This window comes from Nicotiana tomentosiformis, chromosome 3, assembly GCF_000390325.3.
Source record: "Nicotiana tomentosiformis chromosome 3, ASM39032v3, whole genome shotgun sequence".
NCBI classification, from domain to species: Eukaryota; Viridiplantae; Streptophyta; class Magnoliopsida; order Solanales; family Solanaceae; genus Nicotiana; species Nicotiana tomentosiformis.
This window is the reverse complement of record NC_090814.1, coordinates 95,004,139-95,023,876: the sequence shown is the minus strand read 5'-3', so window position 1 is coordinate 95,023,876 and position 19,738 is coordinate 95,004,139. Positions and strand designations below refer to the sequence as shown.

The window sequence follows — 19,738 nt, the reverse complement described above, 5'->3', positions numbered from 1 at the left end:
AGCCACGAATGCAATAATAATTGGAAAAGGCACGAGAACTGGTAAAGCAATTCCAATCATGGAAGATCGTGAGAATACCCAGGGAAAAAAACGCAGAAGCAGACGCGTTGGATAACGTTGCTTCAGTTGCAAAAGTAACGAGTGAGGAAAATGCTATTGTAATCCATTTATTTCATTCAACACTTGACCAGGATAAACACGAGGTAAGCTTTAATAATTTTAACATGGGATTGGAGAAACGAGATTGTTAATTTTTTGTAGTACGAGATCGTACCTGAAGGCAAGAAAGAATCTCAAATGCTTCAACGAAAAGCTGCTCGTTACTGCCTAATTCAAGATAATTTATATCGAAAAATATTTGGCGGTCCTTTAGCAAGGTGCCTTGGACCCAATCAAACGAAATACGTGATGAGGTAAATACATGAAGGACATTGCGGAAATCACACAGGTGGAAGATCTTTAGTTAAAACACTAATCAGGGCAGGATACTACTGCCTAAAATGGAAGAAGATGCGAAAACTTTTGTAGCCAAGTGTGATAAGTGCCAACGATATGCCAACAATATGCATCGACCTGCAGAGTTATTACATACAGTTATTTCCTCGTGGCCATTTATGAAAAGGGGAATGGATATAGTAGGGCCTTTACCACAAGCTAAAGGTAAGGTACGGTTCCTATTAGTGTTAACAGATTACTTTTCAAAATGAGTAGAGGCAGGAGCTTTCAAATAGGTACGAGAAAAGGAGGTGAAAGACTTCATTTGGCGGAACATCATATGCCTGTTTGGAGTTCCAAAATAAATCATATGTGATAATAACCCACAATTTATAGGCTCGAAAATTACGGAGTTCTTTCAGAGTTGGCAAATCAAACGAATAACCTCTTCACCTTACCATCCCGTGAAAAATGGACAAGTTGAGTCAACAAATAAGATTATCATCAATAATTTGAAGAAGATACTAGAAAAATCAAAAGGGAATTGGCCTGAAGAATTACTAGGAGTATTATGTGCTTATAGAACCACAGCAAAAATAGCTACGGTAGAAACTCCATTTTCGCTTGTGTACGGTTCACAAGCTTTAATCCTAATTGAAATAGGAGAACCAAGCACGAGATTCGCATTGGCAATGGAAGAATAGAATGATGAGGAGTTAAGAACAAACTTGGACTTACTCGAACAAAGAAGAGAAGCAGCTCTAATACGAATGGCAGCACAAAAGCAAATCATAGAACGATACTACAATAGAAAGGCTCACCTTAGGTACTTCAAAATTGGGGACTTCGTTCTTAAAAAGGTTTTTCAATCAACAAAAACAACTGGAGCAGGAAAGTTAAATCCCAATTGGGAAGGTCCCTATAAAGTTCGAGGTATTGCTGGAAAAGGTGCCTACGAGTTAGAAACCATGGATGGCAAGGTTTTACCCTCGAGTTGGAACGATGTTCATTTAAAGAAGTATTATTTATGAGCAAAACTTATCACACTGTCATGTATCGTTCAATTACGATTTTTAATTTGTACAGTTAAAATTATACTAACAATTTTAGATGATAGGCAAAAAGCTAGCCCACACCAAATGATGATATTAGACCTGAAGGATATGCGGAAGCAACATTATTCTCGGTCTAGGGTTGCAACCTTTCTGATGTAAATATAAAGGTTTAAGCAGTCATCATCTAAATTATATATACCTTCGAGTCCCGTATGTTTTTTTCTTTTCGGGAAATTGACCGCATGGAAGGAATAATCAAGTGCTCGAGATTTCATACTTCAAAGCTATAACACTTGGGGGACTCTATATATATATATATATATAAGGAAGGCAAAGAAGACTGAAAAAATCAGAATTCAAGCCAAGCCTATGATCTACCCAACAAATCGAAAGTTAAGAGCAAAATCAAAAGCCAAAAATGCAAGCCTAATTCAAAAACCTATGAAGAATACACTCGTGGATGTAAATTTCAAAATCTTACGAATGTTTAGGTTAAAGGCAATATTTAGTCATGGGTTGCAAGATATACCCTTGAATTTTACAAAATCTATTGTAAAGAAAACAGTTACGAAAGAATTATAGATGATACTTGAATACATCTAAAGTATTATACAATTTGAAAGTTCGAATGATACAAAACTTCCTCAAAGTTATTCAAAGAAACATGTGTGTTCCTATTTCTTCTTTCGTATGTTTACACCATTATGAAGTTGAGACGTCTTCTTCATTAAGTGTCGTTAATAAAAAGGCCCTCTTTTATAATTCGTGCATGTTCAAAAAGCCACGGATTATTGAAGCATTTTTAAATACAGAGTAGAACAGAAACTCAATATAAAATATTATATAAACCCGGTTAAAACTGAGTGTAAACTTAATTTAAACCAAAGTATTTGATATAAAGCTTACCAACCATTCCACAAATAATAATTAAAAAAAATACAATAAACTTTCCAAACACAAGTTCACTATGGTGCAGATTCTAAAGTAGTACTATCAGCAGCGGGAGAAGTCAAGATGGCATCAGCAGCAGCAGCAGAAGGTTCGATTTGAGCAGGAGAGATTTGAACACTAACTTCACCAGGAGTAAGTTCATCACCCTCGGAAAGGCCGACCTCAGGTGAAGAAAAGTTTTGACTCTGCTGAGTTTTTTCTATGATTTCTTTAGTTTTTGCAATTTCAGCAGTCAAGTCAAAACCATCCTGGTTAGCCTCCATCTAAGTCTCGAGGCGCGTGTTCAAGAAATTAAAGCCCAACTTACATCAAGAGTTGATTTATCCTCAAGGGCCTCATAATCCCTCTCCCATTGCTCAACTTCGGCCTCCAACTCTGTTTTTTCAGTCAAAGCAGCATCATAAGAAGTTTGTAAAGGGGCGAGTGATCTCTCTAAGAACTGGATCTTGTTAGAAGATGCATGGAGGTCTTCTTGAGCCTGAGTGAGCGTTTGAACAAGCTCCCTAGCATAGACTTCCATCTGATTAAGCAGTTCTTTCAGACCCCTAATTTCCTCAGTAGCTTTAGAAAGCTGCTCGGCAAATAAAGACTCAAGGAGTTCTTTATCCTTGCCCACTTGACTGGAAGAGGCTTTTTCAATCGCCAATTTTGCTGCCATCACTTTCACTTGCTGTTCCAAAGCACACTTTTCCTCATCTAACACCTCTTTTTCTAATTGAAGGCCTTCAAATTGTTCTTTCCAGTTGTCCGCTTCCGTATGATAGTCGTTGACTAACTGCTCAGTATGGACAATTCTCTTCATCAGCTCTATGCCTATCAGGTTGATCTACAAAAGAAAGGGAAGTGATTATCAAACAAAGATAAAGAAATCACATTCAAAATAAAAAGCTAAGGCTTATACCTTTAAAGATGAATGGACAATGTCATTCATCCATGTCAAAGAGCCGTGGTTCTCCAAGCCGTGGAACTAAACTTGGAGGAGGAGTGGCTTCATCATCCGAAACAACACGTCTCCTAGCCCGAGGCTTACGCACTAAGAAGCCCTCCTCTCGTTCCTCTTCACCCTCAGAAGCGTGATCTCTCTCTGCTTTTCTCTTTGATGAAGAACTCAAAATCATCTATTGAGCCATGGATAAAGAAATTGATGAAGTAATAGACGCGGCACTAACACCCCGTATGGGAAATCCTAGCAAAAGAAGAAGTTAGAAAATCTCCAAATAAATATGAAAGAAAGGAAGAAAGTTAGAGGGGAGCATACCATGAGTTTTAACTTTCCAACCAAACCTATGAGAAAGGTATTTCCAAGACCTTCCTTCCATAGGAGCAACCGACAACAATCTTTTCTACCCAAGCACGGAAGTCTGGTATTTCTTCAACAACTTCCATGGTTGCTAAAAAAAACAGCCATGAGATCGTAAGTTTCTTCTTCCTTCATAAAAGAGAAGAAAAATATTTTTAAAAAAACTTACGTGCAAAGTTCCATTTTTCTGGAAAAGACATGTTCTCTTCACCCACTAAATCACTTGTGGGAGCAGCAATAAAACAGGCATACCAGCTACGATCTTTATCATCTTCAGGGCTAAACAAAACCCTTTCACTCCTAGCCACGAGAATAAACACCCCTGAACGAAATAACTTATGTGAATAAAGATGAAGCAAGTGTTAAAAGGTGAAGGGTAAAGAGGCCGAATTATCCAGGTATCTTAAACATGCAACAACTCTCCATATAATAGGACCAATCTGTCCTAAGCAAACGTTAAAGAAACGGCAAAATTCTATGATGGTTGGGTCAATAGGTGGTTTAAAACCTAACGTAAAAGGATATGTGTAAACGAAAGAGTAACCGGCTTGAAACAAAGTAATCATTTGGTTTGGACCAGGAATTAAAATTGGAAATTCAAATTTCCAATGGAATTGTCTTCGCACAAGAGAAATCAAACCCTCAGTAATCTGGGAAGGGTAAACATCGGCACGATCATAGGAGGTCATAGAAGTAACTTGATTTCTAATTGAGTCACGATCAGTAGAGAAAGAAAATTCTGCAGGGATAATTTCATCAACAGTTGGTTCTCGAATAGGTTCACTTGAATCCCTATTTCTGGCAGAAGATCTATGAGTTGAAGAAGCCCTAGTTCTAGAAGAAGAAGGGGTAACAACGTTAGTTTGAGAAGTAGAACCATGATTAGATATAGATCCTAAACTGCGTAATCTACCGCCTTTTCTACTCCTAACAGGAGCAGTTGAAAGGGGAAGTTCATCTACAATTACTACTTTGCGAGGATTGGGGTTTGATGAAGACATGGTTATACGAGAAAATAATGTGTGCTGAAGAACAAGAATGATTAAAGAAGAAGAACGCTATAGATTGAAGGTTTTGTAAAACTAAAAGTGAATGATGCACCCGCAAGAAAGCCTTAAAAATCGCTGAAGAATCGTAGACCCAATCAACGAAGGCCACGTAGCACATACATTAAATGGAAGTGACATGCGAAGCGATAGTTCTGACGAAGATGCAATGATGTATGGGAAACGACGGTAAAAAATTCCCGCCATAAATACGTGCCACTTCCCAAATATACCATTGCAGAATATTCGACAAGTGGGGGGGGGGGGGGACTATCTATATTGGTAAAAAATAAATATTGCACGTGGAATAATATGAGGATGACAAGGCAAGATACGTGGATTACTAAGAAGATGATAACTGGAGTGTCGCATTAAAAAGAGTCACGATTTATAACAGGTACGAGCAAATCACTCACGAGACGAATAAGGTACGGTTGCCCGAGCCTAAATTATTCAGTGAAGAGACACAGGCCAGATGAATCAAGACAGTAAAGAGGGAAGATTCATGAACCTCAAATTAATGTGGAAGAAGAATCGAAATCGTTACAGAATATTTATGAACAGTTACGGTTGCTAATTATAACGTTTCATTAATGTCATTAATGCTCATAATGATTCTGTCATAAAAGGGAAGAAATGTTATATTTGTAAATTCCTATATAAGGGAAGGGAATTTCACTTGTAAGGACACGTTTTGATGAACATTGGAATATAATTACTTTCTTGTGCTTTCTACTGATTACTTCGCTATTTTTTCCGATTTCTTTTCTTATTTTTGAGAGAATATTGAATTTCTTGATTATCAGTAACTCGAGTACTTCTAAAGATAGGTTTTGGTTGAGAATCTGATTCTTTGGTTAAACATACCTCAATGGATGTGATATGCATAGCATACCCTGACGCGGTATCGATGAATAATTGCACGTCTCAAACCCATAACCTATAGGTCACATGGAGCATCTTTATCGCTGCTATGAAACTCTCCTATTTAGTTGTTTTTGTAGTTAAACTCTCGTGTTAAATACTCAAACGTAAGTGATTTTTAATACATGAGGAGAAGCTAGAGTTATTATTTATGGTAGTTTCTATTGCTTTTACATCAAAATAATAGTACCGTAGAGATTGCTAATATGGTTTGCTTTACTAGTAACTACAATCTGAAAATTTAAAGGGTAAAACTCATTTTTGTACTATTCATTTTGTTTCAAATTAGATGAGTTACTTTCCTTTTTAGTTTTTTCCACGATAAATAACATATTTCTAAATTTAGAAATAATTCAACTTTAAGCTTTTCATTTTACTCTTAACGAGAAGTTTTTATAACCACACAAATGTCATGACTCTAAAAAACTTTTACCCCTTAAACTTTTAAGACCACATATTTTTTTTAAAAAAATTTCTTCTTAAATTCCGTATACGAGTCAAACTACCTCGTCTAAATTGAAACGAAATTAATTAGCAAATGTTCGTTAGAGCATATTAGTGGCCCTATGCTGTAAGATTCTTGGCCGTGTAATCCAACTGTCTTTGAAAAAGATCCAGCTTAGCTCACCGACAGTCAAAAAAGTCTCGCTTTGTTTTTCAAAACAAGATAAAAAGAATACTATTAAGAAAATAAGAGTATGTTTAGTCAGTTATGTTTCCTGCAGAATTAGCAATGGGAAGTTGGGAACAATCATTACAATCGTGCATCGACCGACAGAATCTACAAATGTCTATAATTTTGTAGGAAAAGGCCAAATATAATTCTCTATTTTGATATATTATTCATATTTATCTTTAGTTATACTATCGGGTTAAATTTATCCTTACCGTTAGCAAACTTTTCAAATTTTCCTTCTAACCTAACGAAAAGTCCCAAATTCCTTCTATTTACTGTAATTCTTCTTACAAATCAGTTATCTCCTTCGTGTGATCCACCAGAGAAGAAAAAAGGTCCATATTATAGAAATGAGAGTGTGGAGTTACATCATAATTATTCCCCTTATTTTTTGTTATACTCAAACCATAAATAAAACGTGAAATTCACAGTTTATGGGTATGTCTCCAACGGAACGAGGATGAGTGAAATACTGAAGATAATTTGGACGAGATTTATTTGATTTTTCAGGTGGTTGAAATGCATTCACTTATGAAGTTATTACTAATATTTACTATTTTTTATGAACTACATGCATAACAAGGCCGTAGGTATCCATGTAAAGCATTCTCTTTCGGATTTGGATTTAGCATGTCATTTGATGCAAATTTTACTTGCTCAAAGCACTTCTGCATGAAATTTGTGAGATATAATTATTGTTTAAGAAATCCTAAATTAAATGATCTGTATAAATTATGTCCAGTTTCAGAATGAAATATTTACTAGTTCTCATGCCTGAAGGTATCGAGTTTGTTAAGTCCTCTTGCTCTAAATAATTAAGTGGAATAAGAAATCAACTTGTCGAGGATATTTTCTTATCTCTTAGAGCACACGCATGGATAAGTAATTTGTGAGAAAAATTGTACTAAATAGAAGTAAATTGGGATTTGGGGGCTTTCCGTTAGATTAGAGGGCAAATTTGAAAACTTTGCTAACGATGATGGTAAATTTGACCCATTAGTATAATGAAGAATAAATATAAATAATATATAAAAGTAGAGGGTATATTTGACCATTTTCTCTATTACTTACTACTATTATTTATTCAGCCTATGTACTATCTGTGCCCGTACAACCTTTCTTCTTCCCTCTTTATTTTATTCTGTGATTTTACTCGCACCTTCCTATACCATAAATATCGTTATTGACAAAAAAAAAAAAAAATTAACAAATAGAGTAATACTCCTTTCGGTTCACAATAAGTGATCAATTTATCTTTTTGTTTTAGTTAAACATAAGTATTCATTTATATAATTAAGAAAAAATTTAATTTATTTTTTTAAAATTACCCTTATGTACGTATTCCTAAAAAGTCTTTTACTTTTTCCATTAATTATGGTGCAATATTTAATTAAGTGTAATTTAATCACACTAATTATTTTTGTCTAGAATTTTATATTTCCTTAATGGTGTGCCCAAGACAAATTTATCAGTTATTGTGTACCAGATGTAGTAGTTTTTTTGGTTTTAAGAAGTACTTCTAGTACTGATTTCGGATAGTTAAATGTATTTAGCCAAAAACGCTTTCAAATGATTTAACTAAACACACACAGTTATTTTACTAAACTATTTCTCCTATAACTTTATTTTGGTAAATTGTTTTTCAGAATAAGCAGTTCTCCTAAAAAGAGTGTTTGAATAAAAGGATGCAAAGGCTTTAAAATCTTTATATTTGAAATTTTGAATATTTCATTAAGAATTTAAGATAATAGAATACACTGAAGATGGAAAAAAAATTGCACTTATAATTTGCAAGTGCTTTTTTTATTTCAAACTTACAAATTGAAGTTTATATTAAAAAAAAAGAAAAAAGAATTATAGTCGTTGAATCGGTCCGGTTGACCGGTTCTACAGTAATTTTCGTTGATCGAATTTGACCGGTCTGATTAATCGGATTTTATTTTATAAACGGAGCAACCCCAAACCCAACCTACCCGACCCCTTAACTACCGGGCCGAGCCGGTTCAGGTTTCAACCGGTCCGTGCCGGTTCGGAAACGGGTAAAGGGGTGAGAGCTCGTTATGAAAGGAAATGAAAAGAAATCAAAGGTCAGATTTGTTATACTATATGTTTTCATGTGGCAATTGGTCATATTATGTTTTCACGTGGCAAATATATCTAGCTTAGATCTATCTTAAATTCTTAATCAGTTAATTGTATCCACAAAATGTTTCAACGAAAAATCCAAATACATGGGTCAAATGGCTGCAATCGCCAAGACCCAAGTTAGTTATAACTAATAAATGGACATTAATAGAAATGCTGTCGTAAATTGGTTCACTATTATAGCTGCCAGCCTGCCACTAAGAGTTATACTAAGGACCCATTTGTTCATAAAAATATTTCCTTTTCTTCTATTTTTTTGGTAAATATGTTTTGTCCATAAAATTTTACAAGTTATTAAAAATTTTCCAAAAATGAGTTTTTCAAAAACTAAATTTTTCAAAAAAGCTTTCTTCTTCACTTATAAAACTGTAATATTTTTTCAAATGAAATGCATGTCCAAACACAATTTCAAATTCTAAATAAAATTTTACAATTTAACTCTAAACACTATTGTTTTTCAAAATAATTACAATTTGTATGTCCAAAACGTGTGCTAGAGCAATTTTCGTGGTTACCGGCAATGGTCCACAGATACTTAACAATTCATGAAAACAGTGGGCAAGTGTGGGAATTCCCCACAAAAATATAGCTGTCTGCTTTAAGAATGGCCAAAACCGACATTTTACCGAAAGTACTTGCCTATTGAGTAGCCTTTAGAGCTAATCAAGAAAAGAATAAATAAAGGAACAATGAAAATGTCGTGATTCTGAATTGAGCCAAAAGCAACAAAAAAGAAAAGAAAAAAATAACTAGTACTATGTTATCTCCGTAAACACAAATGTGATGACGAGTAATTTAATTTTAATTTATGTGACATAATTTGATTTGACATGAGGTTAATACCAAAAAGATATTTTTAAATTTATGATAAATATATTGTAAAATTTGTATGAGTATAAAATTCTTTTAAAATTTGTTATTGTAAATATTTCATAATATTATTTTTTGAGATTGATTTAACAAGAAAATAATGCCACGTACTAGTTTTAACGTGACTACTTCTCCCAAATGAAAGAAAACAACACGTGATTATTATCTCTCTTTTTTCGAGACTCTTTTAACTGCAAAGTAGGCAAGGTGCCCTACGTAACCTTGATAAAGTGGAATTTACCACATGCATAAACCACTGGCTTCACTCTTCAGGAGGACTTAAAAAACTCTGGTACATAACTACGCTCTATAGTCATAGTCAGTGGCGGAGCCACCTTATTGGAAGGAAGGGGCATCAAATGATACTCTTCACGGGAAAAATATATTGTGTAACTAGGTAAAAAAATAAATTATATGTATATATACTATGTATTAACTTTTCTTAATTTTTTAGTATGTTTAATTTTATATATTTTGACACCCCTTAACAAAAATTCTGATTTCGTCACTGTGTATAGCTCATTAGTTTTTTAATATATATATATATATATATATATAATGACACTGACTCGTGCCTTAGTAGTTCCTCCCAAAGCAGATGTTCAAAAATAAATAATCGTAGAGAAAAGTGTTTTTTCCTTTTAGAAAATACTTTTGGTGAGAAACTATTTTGTTTGAAAAAATCATAGTAATTAATATTTGGCTAAATTTTTAAAAAGTCTTTTTCAGAAAAGTACTTTTTGGAGAATCAATTTTTTTAACTTCTTAAATACAGCTTCTACTTTTACTCAAAAGCATTTTTATTCCATATAAAAGCTTGATCAAACACCTTAGCTTTGAAGGAAAAAAAATACTCTACCGAAAAAATCACTTTTGGCCAAACAAGCTAATAGTCCTTTAGACAGATCTTCAAAGTTCTCAGATTACACACATCTTGTGATCTTAATATGCATTTAATCAGTGTTTTCCCGTACTCCTCATGAGTTCCTCTTGTTTTTCTCTGTGTACCAAATTAAAATGATGTTTAGTTTACTAAGAGATTGTATAATTAACAGACTACTAGTTTTGCAATCATTCTAATATAGGAGTTTTTTATACGATAAAAACCATTGCACAATAACATGAAAGTGGTGATGCGGTCATTCATAATGAATGGGTTGTCATGTGAAAATTACTTATTTTAAGTCTTTTTTTTCTTTAGTCACTTTTGTTGATGTATTGCTAATGCTTGCATTTTTATTTCACATTCTATCATAAAATAATATACAGAGTCGCAAATAATTTATATAGTATCATCAATTGATGGTTAATCGAATGACCAATCAAACAATATATTAACAGGAATTTTTTTTTTTATCCGACCAACCAAATATTATACTATATATAATTTATGCGATAATTTATGATATATTTATTTTTGTTAATACGGTAAACCAAAATAACCCTTAAAATTATAGTAGAAGAAGAATCTTCAAAGTTATTAATATCTAAAAACTTTCTCTTTTTTTATGAAATGATTCGCACGGTTAAACAACTAAGACCCTTGCATTTGTAATCTATTCTATGAGAAATATAAATAATGATCACTATCTTTAATTCTTAAACGACTTAATCAAAAAAATCATTTTTCCAAAAATTTAAATCAAAATACAAAGAGTATCTTTTATTTCACTCATAAAAAACAGTCCACTGTTAGTTCTTAGTACATTATTTCCGTGTCGACATTACGTACGGAACAATATTTGAACCAATGGCTTTTGATGTGCCAGACCACGAGATGCTGATAAGTCCACTTGCCTGCCTAATACACGGATCCACACGATATTCTTTCTTTCTTTTTAGTAAATTTTATGATTTAATCATCTGATATCCGACTGATTCTTTACTAATTTATATTCACAAAGAGTGTTTCGTATAAATTTATTTATTTATTTTCAGAGCTAGAATTTAAAACTTTGATTTGATAAAAATGGGAGAATCTCATCATCGCATTACACTGTTTAATGACTGCGATATCATTTGCATTATTATTTGAACTTAGCATCATTGCTTCTACCCAAAGAGAAGTCACTCTCACATTCACTTTCGGCGAAAACGATTATTCTGGCTGGCTGGGTGTTAGGTCCACCTTATACACTATGTTCAACAATCACTTATGTATGCTACGATACTTTGTCCTATCTTGATAAAGATATAGACATTGGACTAATTGAACCCAAAGAGTTAATTTATGATGTGAGAATTGTTCATGCCATATAAGGTGACCAAGTATCTCATCTCTTAGCAGATGTGGGAGGCTCAGCCTTCCTCTCTCCCTCCCCCTACATGCTCAGACCTACCAATTAGAGCGTGAACAATATAATATGAGGGCTCAACATCTGTAAGACAAAAAATTAAGATGGGTCCAGCTCTGATACCATGATAAATATATAAACATGAGGTCTAACTCAACCCCAAAACTAGCTAATAAGGTAAGAGTTGCCCAAGCAATATAAGGAGACCAAGTCTCCCGTCTCTTAGCCGACGTGGGAAACTCAACGAACCGCAAGTTCTTTTTTTTTTTTTGTGCATGTGGGGAGATTCTATAAAATACATGGAATTTCATTTGATTTTATTTTAGAATTTAATGTAAAATTAACTTATTTTAATCTAATTTGATTTCTTTCTGTGTGAACTGAGTTGACTACTTTCAGATCAAAGGTGGTGGTGTTCTTGTTATAGCAAAATTTTTATATTGTAAAATTAAGTTTTAATTCAAATACCACCAAGTCCCTATTTCACATATGAATCCATATTGATTTTCTTATACTAACCTGCCACTAATTTAATCTAATTTGATTTCTTTCTGTGAATTGAGTAGACTACTTTCAGACCATAGGTGGTGGTGTTGTTTAATAGTAAATTTTAATATAGTGAAATTAAGTGTTAATTCAAATATCACCAAGTCTCTATTTTATTGTTTCGAGTGATAAGAGGGATTGTCGGAGAATTTCTCGTATCAACTTTTATCCATCTACACTAAGGTCCATCCTTTATTCAGCCAAAGGCATGGCATTCACGTCAGAATTAGGGGATTCAATGCCAAACATGCACATGCCTTGTTATTTTTTGCTTCAAATTGATTTTTTAAGCGTTATTTCACTTAAAATGTCAAACAAATTACCCTTAGTGCACAGTTAGAGAAGTGTCCTGAAATACTCACGGAATTGTGTGTGACATGATTTTTTTACCTTTGATGTTTACATTCAAAGCTCGCGCACATATTATAACAATTCATTATCTTTGAGAAAAAAAAAATATTTTTGAGGTTAAGGTGTTAATTAACTTACAAGTAGGAATCTACTTATTCCATTTTGAACTTTTACTCACACACTTATGAAATAAAAGTAAAATTGTTGCACATGTTATATAATGCAGGCGTGGAAAATAAACAAAAATATGACAAATACCTAATATTTCAGTTAGGGAGTTGAATAGTAAGAGGGTGGATTGGAATGAGGAGAGCAACTTAGCTTTGCGATTGTGATGGTTTGTGATTATACTACACAAGTTTAGTTATGGATTTTAACTTCTTAGGCTGACTAAAGTAATCATTATTAGGGGGTTGAACTTTTGTAATACAGAGATAAGGATCATCAGAACATTTATGTGTATGGATTATAAAGAAAGTAATTGATTAATAAACTTAAATAATAAAGCCATAAAGGATCTCATGTATAAAATGGGTAAAGAAACAAAAAGTATGCAAATTCTGTTGTTTGATATAATGACGTTAAACGTCGAAGCATTTGTTGTATCATTTGCATAATTAAGAAATTCGGAAAATCATATTCTAGTTTTATCATATGTTCATGAGGAATGCATTATTGGTAATGCATTTTTATTTAATAAAAACCAATTCAGTTTTTTGTGCAATTTGTTATCAAGAATTCGAAAACCAATCTAGTTTTATGTCCAATTCAGTTTTATCATATTGAATTTATTCTAGTTTTATCATATGTTCATGAGGAATGCAATATTGTAAGAGAATGATGATCGGTTCCTTCTATCAACCCCGAAAAAGAGTAAATTCAAATCAATAAAGGGAAAAAACAAAATTAAAAAGATAACAAATTCGAAAAGAATAAAAGCATAATGAGATATTCTCAGAACATGTTATTTTTATCATTAATTCGTTTTCACAATTAGTGAAGATATTCCAGACTTTTCCAAGTGCATGGACCAAAGGGAGACTAGCAAACAATTTGCACAATATTAATAGCGATGGAAAATATATATATTCCATATTCCATAATGGTAGAGCACTTTGCCTCCATTCATTTATCTTTTATTTAATTATAATTATTCTCATTTTTCAATTGGGCCGGTTTTAGTATTTGCAAAGTGGGACCCAAGTTAGTATATTCTAGGCAAATCAGACAACTCCTTCATTTATAACCCTGCAAGTTTAAAAGGTCGGAGTATATTGTATTTTATTTCATAAAATGCAAAATAGAGAAAAATAAAAAATATAAAGAAAATCAAAATAGCAGAGGAGGAGAAACATTCACTGGCACCCATAAAATCCAAATTATCTTTCAGCTTCCCCACTCCTCACCTTTGATAATACCCATTCATCTCTCTAAAAATCTCCAATAATTTCTTTCTTTTTTCATTCATTTAAACCCATTGTGCCTGCATTGGTTAAAAGTTTTCCATAAAAATCTTCTCTTTATTTGTCGTAAAATTGTATGTTCCAATACCTATTCTTGAATTATGGGAAGGAAGAATAGAGGAACAACGAAAGGGAGAGTTTCACGAATTGGAAGCTATGCTATTGCCGAACCCAATTCAATTTCTTGTACCACTTTTAATATTCTCGCGCCCATTTATAAAAGACTCAATCTTGAGGTAGTTTTTTTTCTGTTTCTATTGCCATTCTTGCCTGTTTTTGTTTGGTTTAAGGATCTGTTAATGGCTAATTTTCTTCTTTTTGGTGTTTGTTTTAGGACCAGAGTTGCAGAGAAAGCGATTATAGGGCAAATTGGCTGAGCAGGAATCATAGGATATTGGATTGGTTGTTGTACGAGAGGTCTTCCATTATTTGTCTTCAGGTTAAAAATTTAAATCTTTTTTTTTTTGTATGAAATTGGATCTCTATATGTCTTTATGCAAATTTTTTTGTGCTTAAAAATAAAGGTGAAGCGTTTGATGATATTAAAGATTCTTTTAAATTGGTTATAGGAATTCTGGGTTGGGAATGAAGAGCTTGTTGGTATATATGACAAGAGGCTAGGAGATGCAGGATATATTAATTTCAAGCTTGCTCGAACCAATAATCGTGGTGATGGTAATCCTCCTCCCTTTTTCCTTCCCTAATTATACTCGGTAAAAACTTACCCGCACTCGCATTTTAAACCAAAACAATAGGTGCATGCCATGTGTTTTACCTATATAATGTTGGAGCAACAATAAAGTTGTCTCCGTGTTACTTATAGTTCATGAGGTCGAGCCATGTAAGTCGCCACTAATCCTTGCATTAGGGTAGGTTGTCAACATCACACCCATGTAGCCCTTTCCCGTACCGTGTGTGAACGCGGGATGCTTTGTGCACTGGACTGCCGTTTTTCCTTTGAGATTGAGGAACCCTCTCCCCCAAGGTTATGCTGAACTATTGGAACAACATATAAGAAATGAAGTTCTAAAAGATCAGGTGCAAATACAAAGAATATAAGAATTGTTCCCACTTCAATGTGTAATTTAAAGAAATTGTAAGTTTGGTGGCATTGATGGTCTTCCCTGCTTCTTGACAATTGTCAATGGGATTGGTTAATCTGTCCATTCTCCTACTTTTTAATTGCTTTTCCAGATAGAGTAAACAAATTAATTTTTTTTCCTTTAGAAATAAATTATAGTTTAAATTCTTGTCAATTATGTATTGAACAAGTCAGAATTTGTTGAACTGCCTGAATATATGTAGTGATACATTACTAATCAAACAATAAAAAACAATGATGAGTTTGCAGAAATTGAAAAACAGCTTAAGGTATGCTGTGTTCTGAAGGGAAACTTGGTATCACATCAAGTCATTTACCTCAGAGAAAGCAGTAACAGCTATCTCTGATTCCTCACAAAATTGATACTTTTCAGTAGGAGAGGCAGTTTTCTAATTTGTTGACATAAATTTCTGTTGACCTCTACGGAAAGTACATAGTATTGCCGTAGGTGTTAGCTATGTTATGTGGTATCTTAATTCATAATGATTCATTTTTGAATTGCTTCATTTCGTTGCCTGATTCAGGTCTGCTGACTGCCATTCATAAGGACTACTTCAGGGTTATAGCCCACAGAGAGTTGCTTTTCAATGATTTTGGAGATCGTGTTGCTCAACTATTGCATGTTGAACTAATTGCACCTTATGCACAATGTCGAAACAATAATGTTCGGCAAGAAATGCTGATAGTGAACACACACCTTTTGTTTCCTCATGATTCAAGCTTGTCTTTGGAACGACTGCGGCAGGTACATCAATCTTTATATGGCACTCTTGCTTCGCAGCAGAGTGAAAAATCTAATTCAAATTATTTTCATACGTTTTGCTTATTTTAACCTGTCACCTTTATCATGGTGCACTTGCGCAGGTCTACAAGATATTGCAATATGTGGAATCATATCAGAAAGAAAATAAGCTTAATCCCTTGCCAATTATTCTGTGCGGGTAATTGTTCAACAACTTTTTTTTGTTTGCTCTTTTGGATATCTCCGTTATTGGTAGATTTTGCTAATTTTAGTTGTATACTTTTTCATATTGAAGTGACTGGAACGGAAGCAAGCGCGGCCATGTTTACAAATTTCTCAGATCTCAAGGATTTGTATCATCATATGATACTGCTCACCAATACACTGATGCTGATGCACACAAGGTCAGTTACCTGTCATTGTTTATGCTCCTCTTGCCCTCACCCCCACCCCCTTTTCCCCGGACTGCAAGTTTCTTTTGATGTTGATGCCTTTTTCTATTATGCAGTGGGTGAGCCACCGTAACCACCGTGGGAACATCTGTGGTGTGGATTTTATATGGCTTTTAAATCCAAATAGCTACAGGAAATTGCTGAAAACAAGTTGGGGAAATGCAATTTTTGGAATGTTCAAGGTAACTATAATATTCTTATTTTATTTAGCAGCTGCCTTTGTGCATTCTTTCGCCATAATATGAAATCATGTTCGAAAAGCAATCTAGTTCTGTCAGAATAGGAAGCTAAAAGTTGATGCAGATTCCTTTTGTTCAAACTTGTTGCTCCATGATGTTGCTGAACAATTACCAATTTTGAAATCTTTTTGTTTGCTTACCATCACTATGATAGCATATCCACGAGTCCATTCTAATTTAATATGAAATTTTGTTGTGAAGGGCTTTTAATGTGTGGTTTTCTCTGAGTTCTGTAATTAGCTAAGAGTGCAGGAAGTAAAATAGATTAGTTCCTGGTCTCTGGTCCACCTTATTTTGCACCTGAACTTGTGTGTGGCATGCTCTTGTTGATTTTCCCCATATCGTACAACAATAGCTACTACTATGCGTCAATCCTAAGCAAGTTGAGATCGGCTATATGAATCCTCACTAACCGTGTCGCTCCATTTATGCAAATCTCGGACCAATATTGTACCAAAAGCTAAACATAAAAAGTAGTTAAAGAATATGATAAGTACTAGAGATTTTCTAGTGGCATATAAAATTCTTACAAGACTAAAAGACTCCTAGAAAACATTAGACTTAAATAAATGTACAAACATGACTGAAACACACTTCCAACTAATTTATATCACCTACTATAGATCTTTATCTTCCATTGTGCCCTATTTTTCGTTATGTTTGCATGGATCCCAAGAGATTATACGTCTTTTGAGATAACTTCTTCCATGTGACTCGTCCCCGCACCTTGATTCACTATGGTTTCACACTTATGGACTGATGCATCTGGAGGTTGATGCAGAACATGATTGAACCATCTCAAGCGACCTTTTCTTATTTTTTCATCGATGTGTGCTACTTGCACGTTTTGCCGAATTTGATCATTTTTAATCTTGTCTAATCTTGTACGACCTTATATCTATCTTAACATTTACATCTCTGCGACACTTATTTGTGGATATTTGGGACTTTAATGGTCCAACGTTCACTCCCATATAATACTGCTCGTCTTATAATTGTTCTATGCAACTTATTTTTGACTTTGATAGGCATCCTTTTCCACATAACAACCCAACAATACTGAATACTCTTCGTTTCAGCCATCCTATTTTGATTCTATGTGTAACTTTTCTATCTCTCAAACCTTTCTCTTGGAACATCAAGCCTAGATATCTAAATTGTTTGTATTTTGACACCGCAATCCTGTCTAATCTCATGTTAATTTCACTCTTTCTATAGTAAATGAATGAAATATCTCTGTTTTATATGCTCTGATTATTCCTTCAATTTCAGTATCAACTTCGCCGAGCCTCGTTGACTGAGAATGACGCGTTTGCTTTTCTCAAAGCTGACAGCGATGGTGATTACATTACGTATGCTGGGTTTTGTGAAGCGCTCCGTCAGGTACTTTTAAGTCGTGAAATCAAACATCTCTCTACTTGTAGGTGTTGCGCACATGAGAAAAATGGATTGAACCTCCAAAGGGTTCTCTGTTATCTCTATCTCTATTCAATCTTGTGAAATGATGCTAAACGTTTGTACCCTGACCCCACAGCTTAATCTGATTGGACATTGCTATGGGCTGAGTGCTGAGGAAATAAAGGATTTGTGGTTGCAAGCAGACATTGATGGAAATGGAGTTCTTGATTACAGTGAATTTCAGGTATTTATGCTTAATGCTTTAGAGATTCTACTTATTGTTTCTGTGCTTGAGTTATTTCTTATCTATATATCTATCTACATAATTCACAAGTTGGTTTATTGTAAAACTGCAATGAGACGGGTTACTGTCAGCTTGAAGGTGCTTTAGCTGATCTCGTGGTTGATTTAAGAGCATGATCATCCTACTAGTTACTGTATTTGTTTTATCGGTGTACCTAGTATTAGTTTTAGCATTAAGCTAGTCTACATTAGCTTAGCTTTCTTTTGCACTAGATTTTGGCAGTCATTTATCTTCATGTAGGAACATAATTTATGTATAACCAACAACTTGCAAAAACTGACAATTAATTGATATATCTATAATCAAATAGCAGCAGCGGGTATGGAATCGTACATGGTCAGAGCAAAGAGATGGAGAAAACGATGAGGCATGGGACGACGATGTTGTTAGTGATACCGAAGAAACAATTGGTTTTAGTGTCAAGAATGCAGTTCTGTTCCCCACAGAAGTTGAGAAAGGAACATGGCCTGAAGATTATTCACTTTCTGATCACGCCAAACTCACTGTGGTATTTTCACCTGTAAGAATGTTATGCTGTCAATTGTCCCGATAGTTTTTTGAATGTTGATTGCCTTGAACTGAAATTTTAAGTAGAAAAGGCCTGAGGAATGTAGCCAGTCTACAGGATTCTCAAACTGCTGCCTGAGTTCTCGACTGGAGAGACTTACGCTTGGTGCCAACTGAACTCTGATAAAGATTATAATACCATCTAGAGGCACACATAGGGATGCTAAGTATTATAGTACAAGAGGTGCCCGCTCCTTCCGAGTATTTGGTAAAGTGGTGTCTGATGCCTGTATCTTCCAGTTCATTCAAAGTGACTATCTACATCGATGAAGACCTACTCTGGCTTAATGGGGTTCATATCTTAATTTCCTCTTGTTACCCTCTAGCTGTTCCATGCTGGGATATAAAGGTAGAGGTAGAAGTATATAGAGGAAGCAGGACGTGTATATATTTAGTAACAATCCTTTTTGTATTCGACTGAGCATTTTGACTGCTGCAATGTTCAGCCTGATTGTGGCATTGTGTATTACTTACAGTTGCAACAACTACTGAAGTTGCTGAAACAGTAACAAAGAAAAACCTTGTGTGTGCGCGATTGTTTTATTGATGCATTTCTCTCTCTTAAAAATTACTTTCTGCAGATAATTATGTACAGTAGCATTTATAAATTGTAATTCTGGTCATGACAAATATTTCGGTTTATCCGTCTGAAACATTAATTCTATCTTTTGGAGCAGAGTAGCCATTCCGCTGCATAAGGGAATAACACTATCAGGGGGCGTTTGGTTTGGTTTAAAAACAAGTTATGCTGAGATTAATTATGATGAAAGTAGTTATCCTGGGATTATTTTCGTCTTCACTGTTTGGTATGCTGTATTAATCTTGAGATTGTCAATTTTACTGCTTTATTCAGGGATTACTGTTACACCATCTAGCAA

General features: G+C 34.2%; 1 protein-coding gene across 3 annotated transcripts; it reads left to right on the top strand.

Annotated features, from left to right (window-relative positions):
* The first annotated feature begins 13,990 nt into the window (after window positions 1-13,990).
* On the top strand, window positions 13,991-19,390 carry LOC104102222 (uncharacterized calcium-binding protein At1g02270). Of its 3 annotated transcripts, none has more exons than XM_009609879.4 (10): window positions 13,991-14,292; window positions 14,391-14,495; window positions 14,626-14,731; window positions 15,683-15,903; window positions 16,023-16,099; window positions 16,196-16,304; window positions 16,409-16,534; window positions 17,864-17,974; window positions 18,126-18,233; window positions 18,607-19,390. In XM_009609879.4, the coding sequence occupies exons 1-10, from the start codon at window positions 14,158-14,160 to the stop codon at window positions 18,844-18,846; spliced, it is 1,338 nt and encodes a 445-aa protein (XP_009608174.1). In that variant the 5' UTR covers window positions 13,991-14,157; the 3' UTR covers window positions 18,847-19,390. The 3 variants fall into 3 exon arrangements, with proteins under 3 accessions (XP_009608174.1, XP_009608173.1, XP_009608175.1); XM_009609878.4 differs by having other exon boundaries at window positions 14,002-14,292; window positions 18,604-19,390; XM_009609880.4 differs by having other exon boundaries at window positions 14,019-14,292; window positions 14,397-14,495; window positions 18,604-19,390.
* The last annotated feature ends 348 nt before the right edge of the window (window positions 19,391-19,738 follow it).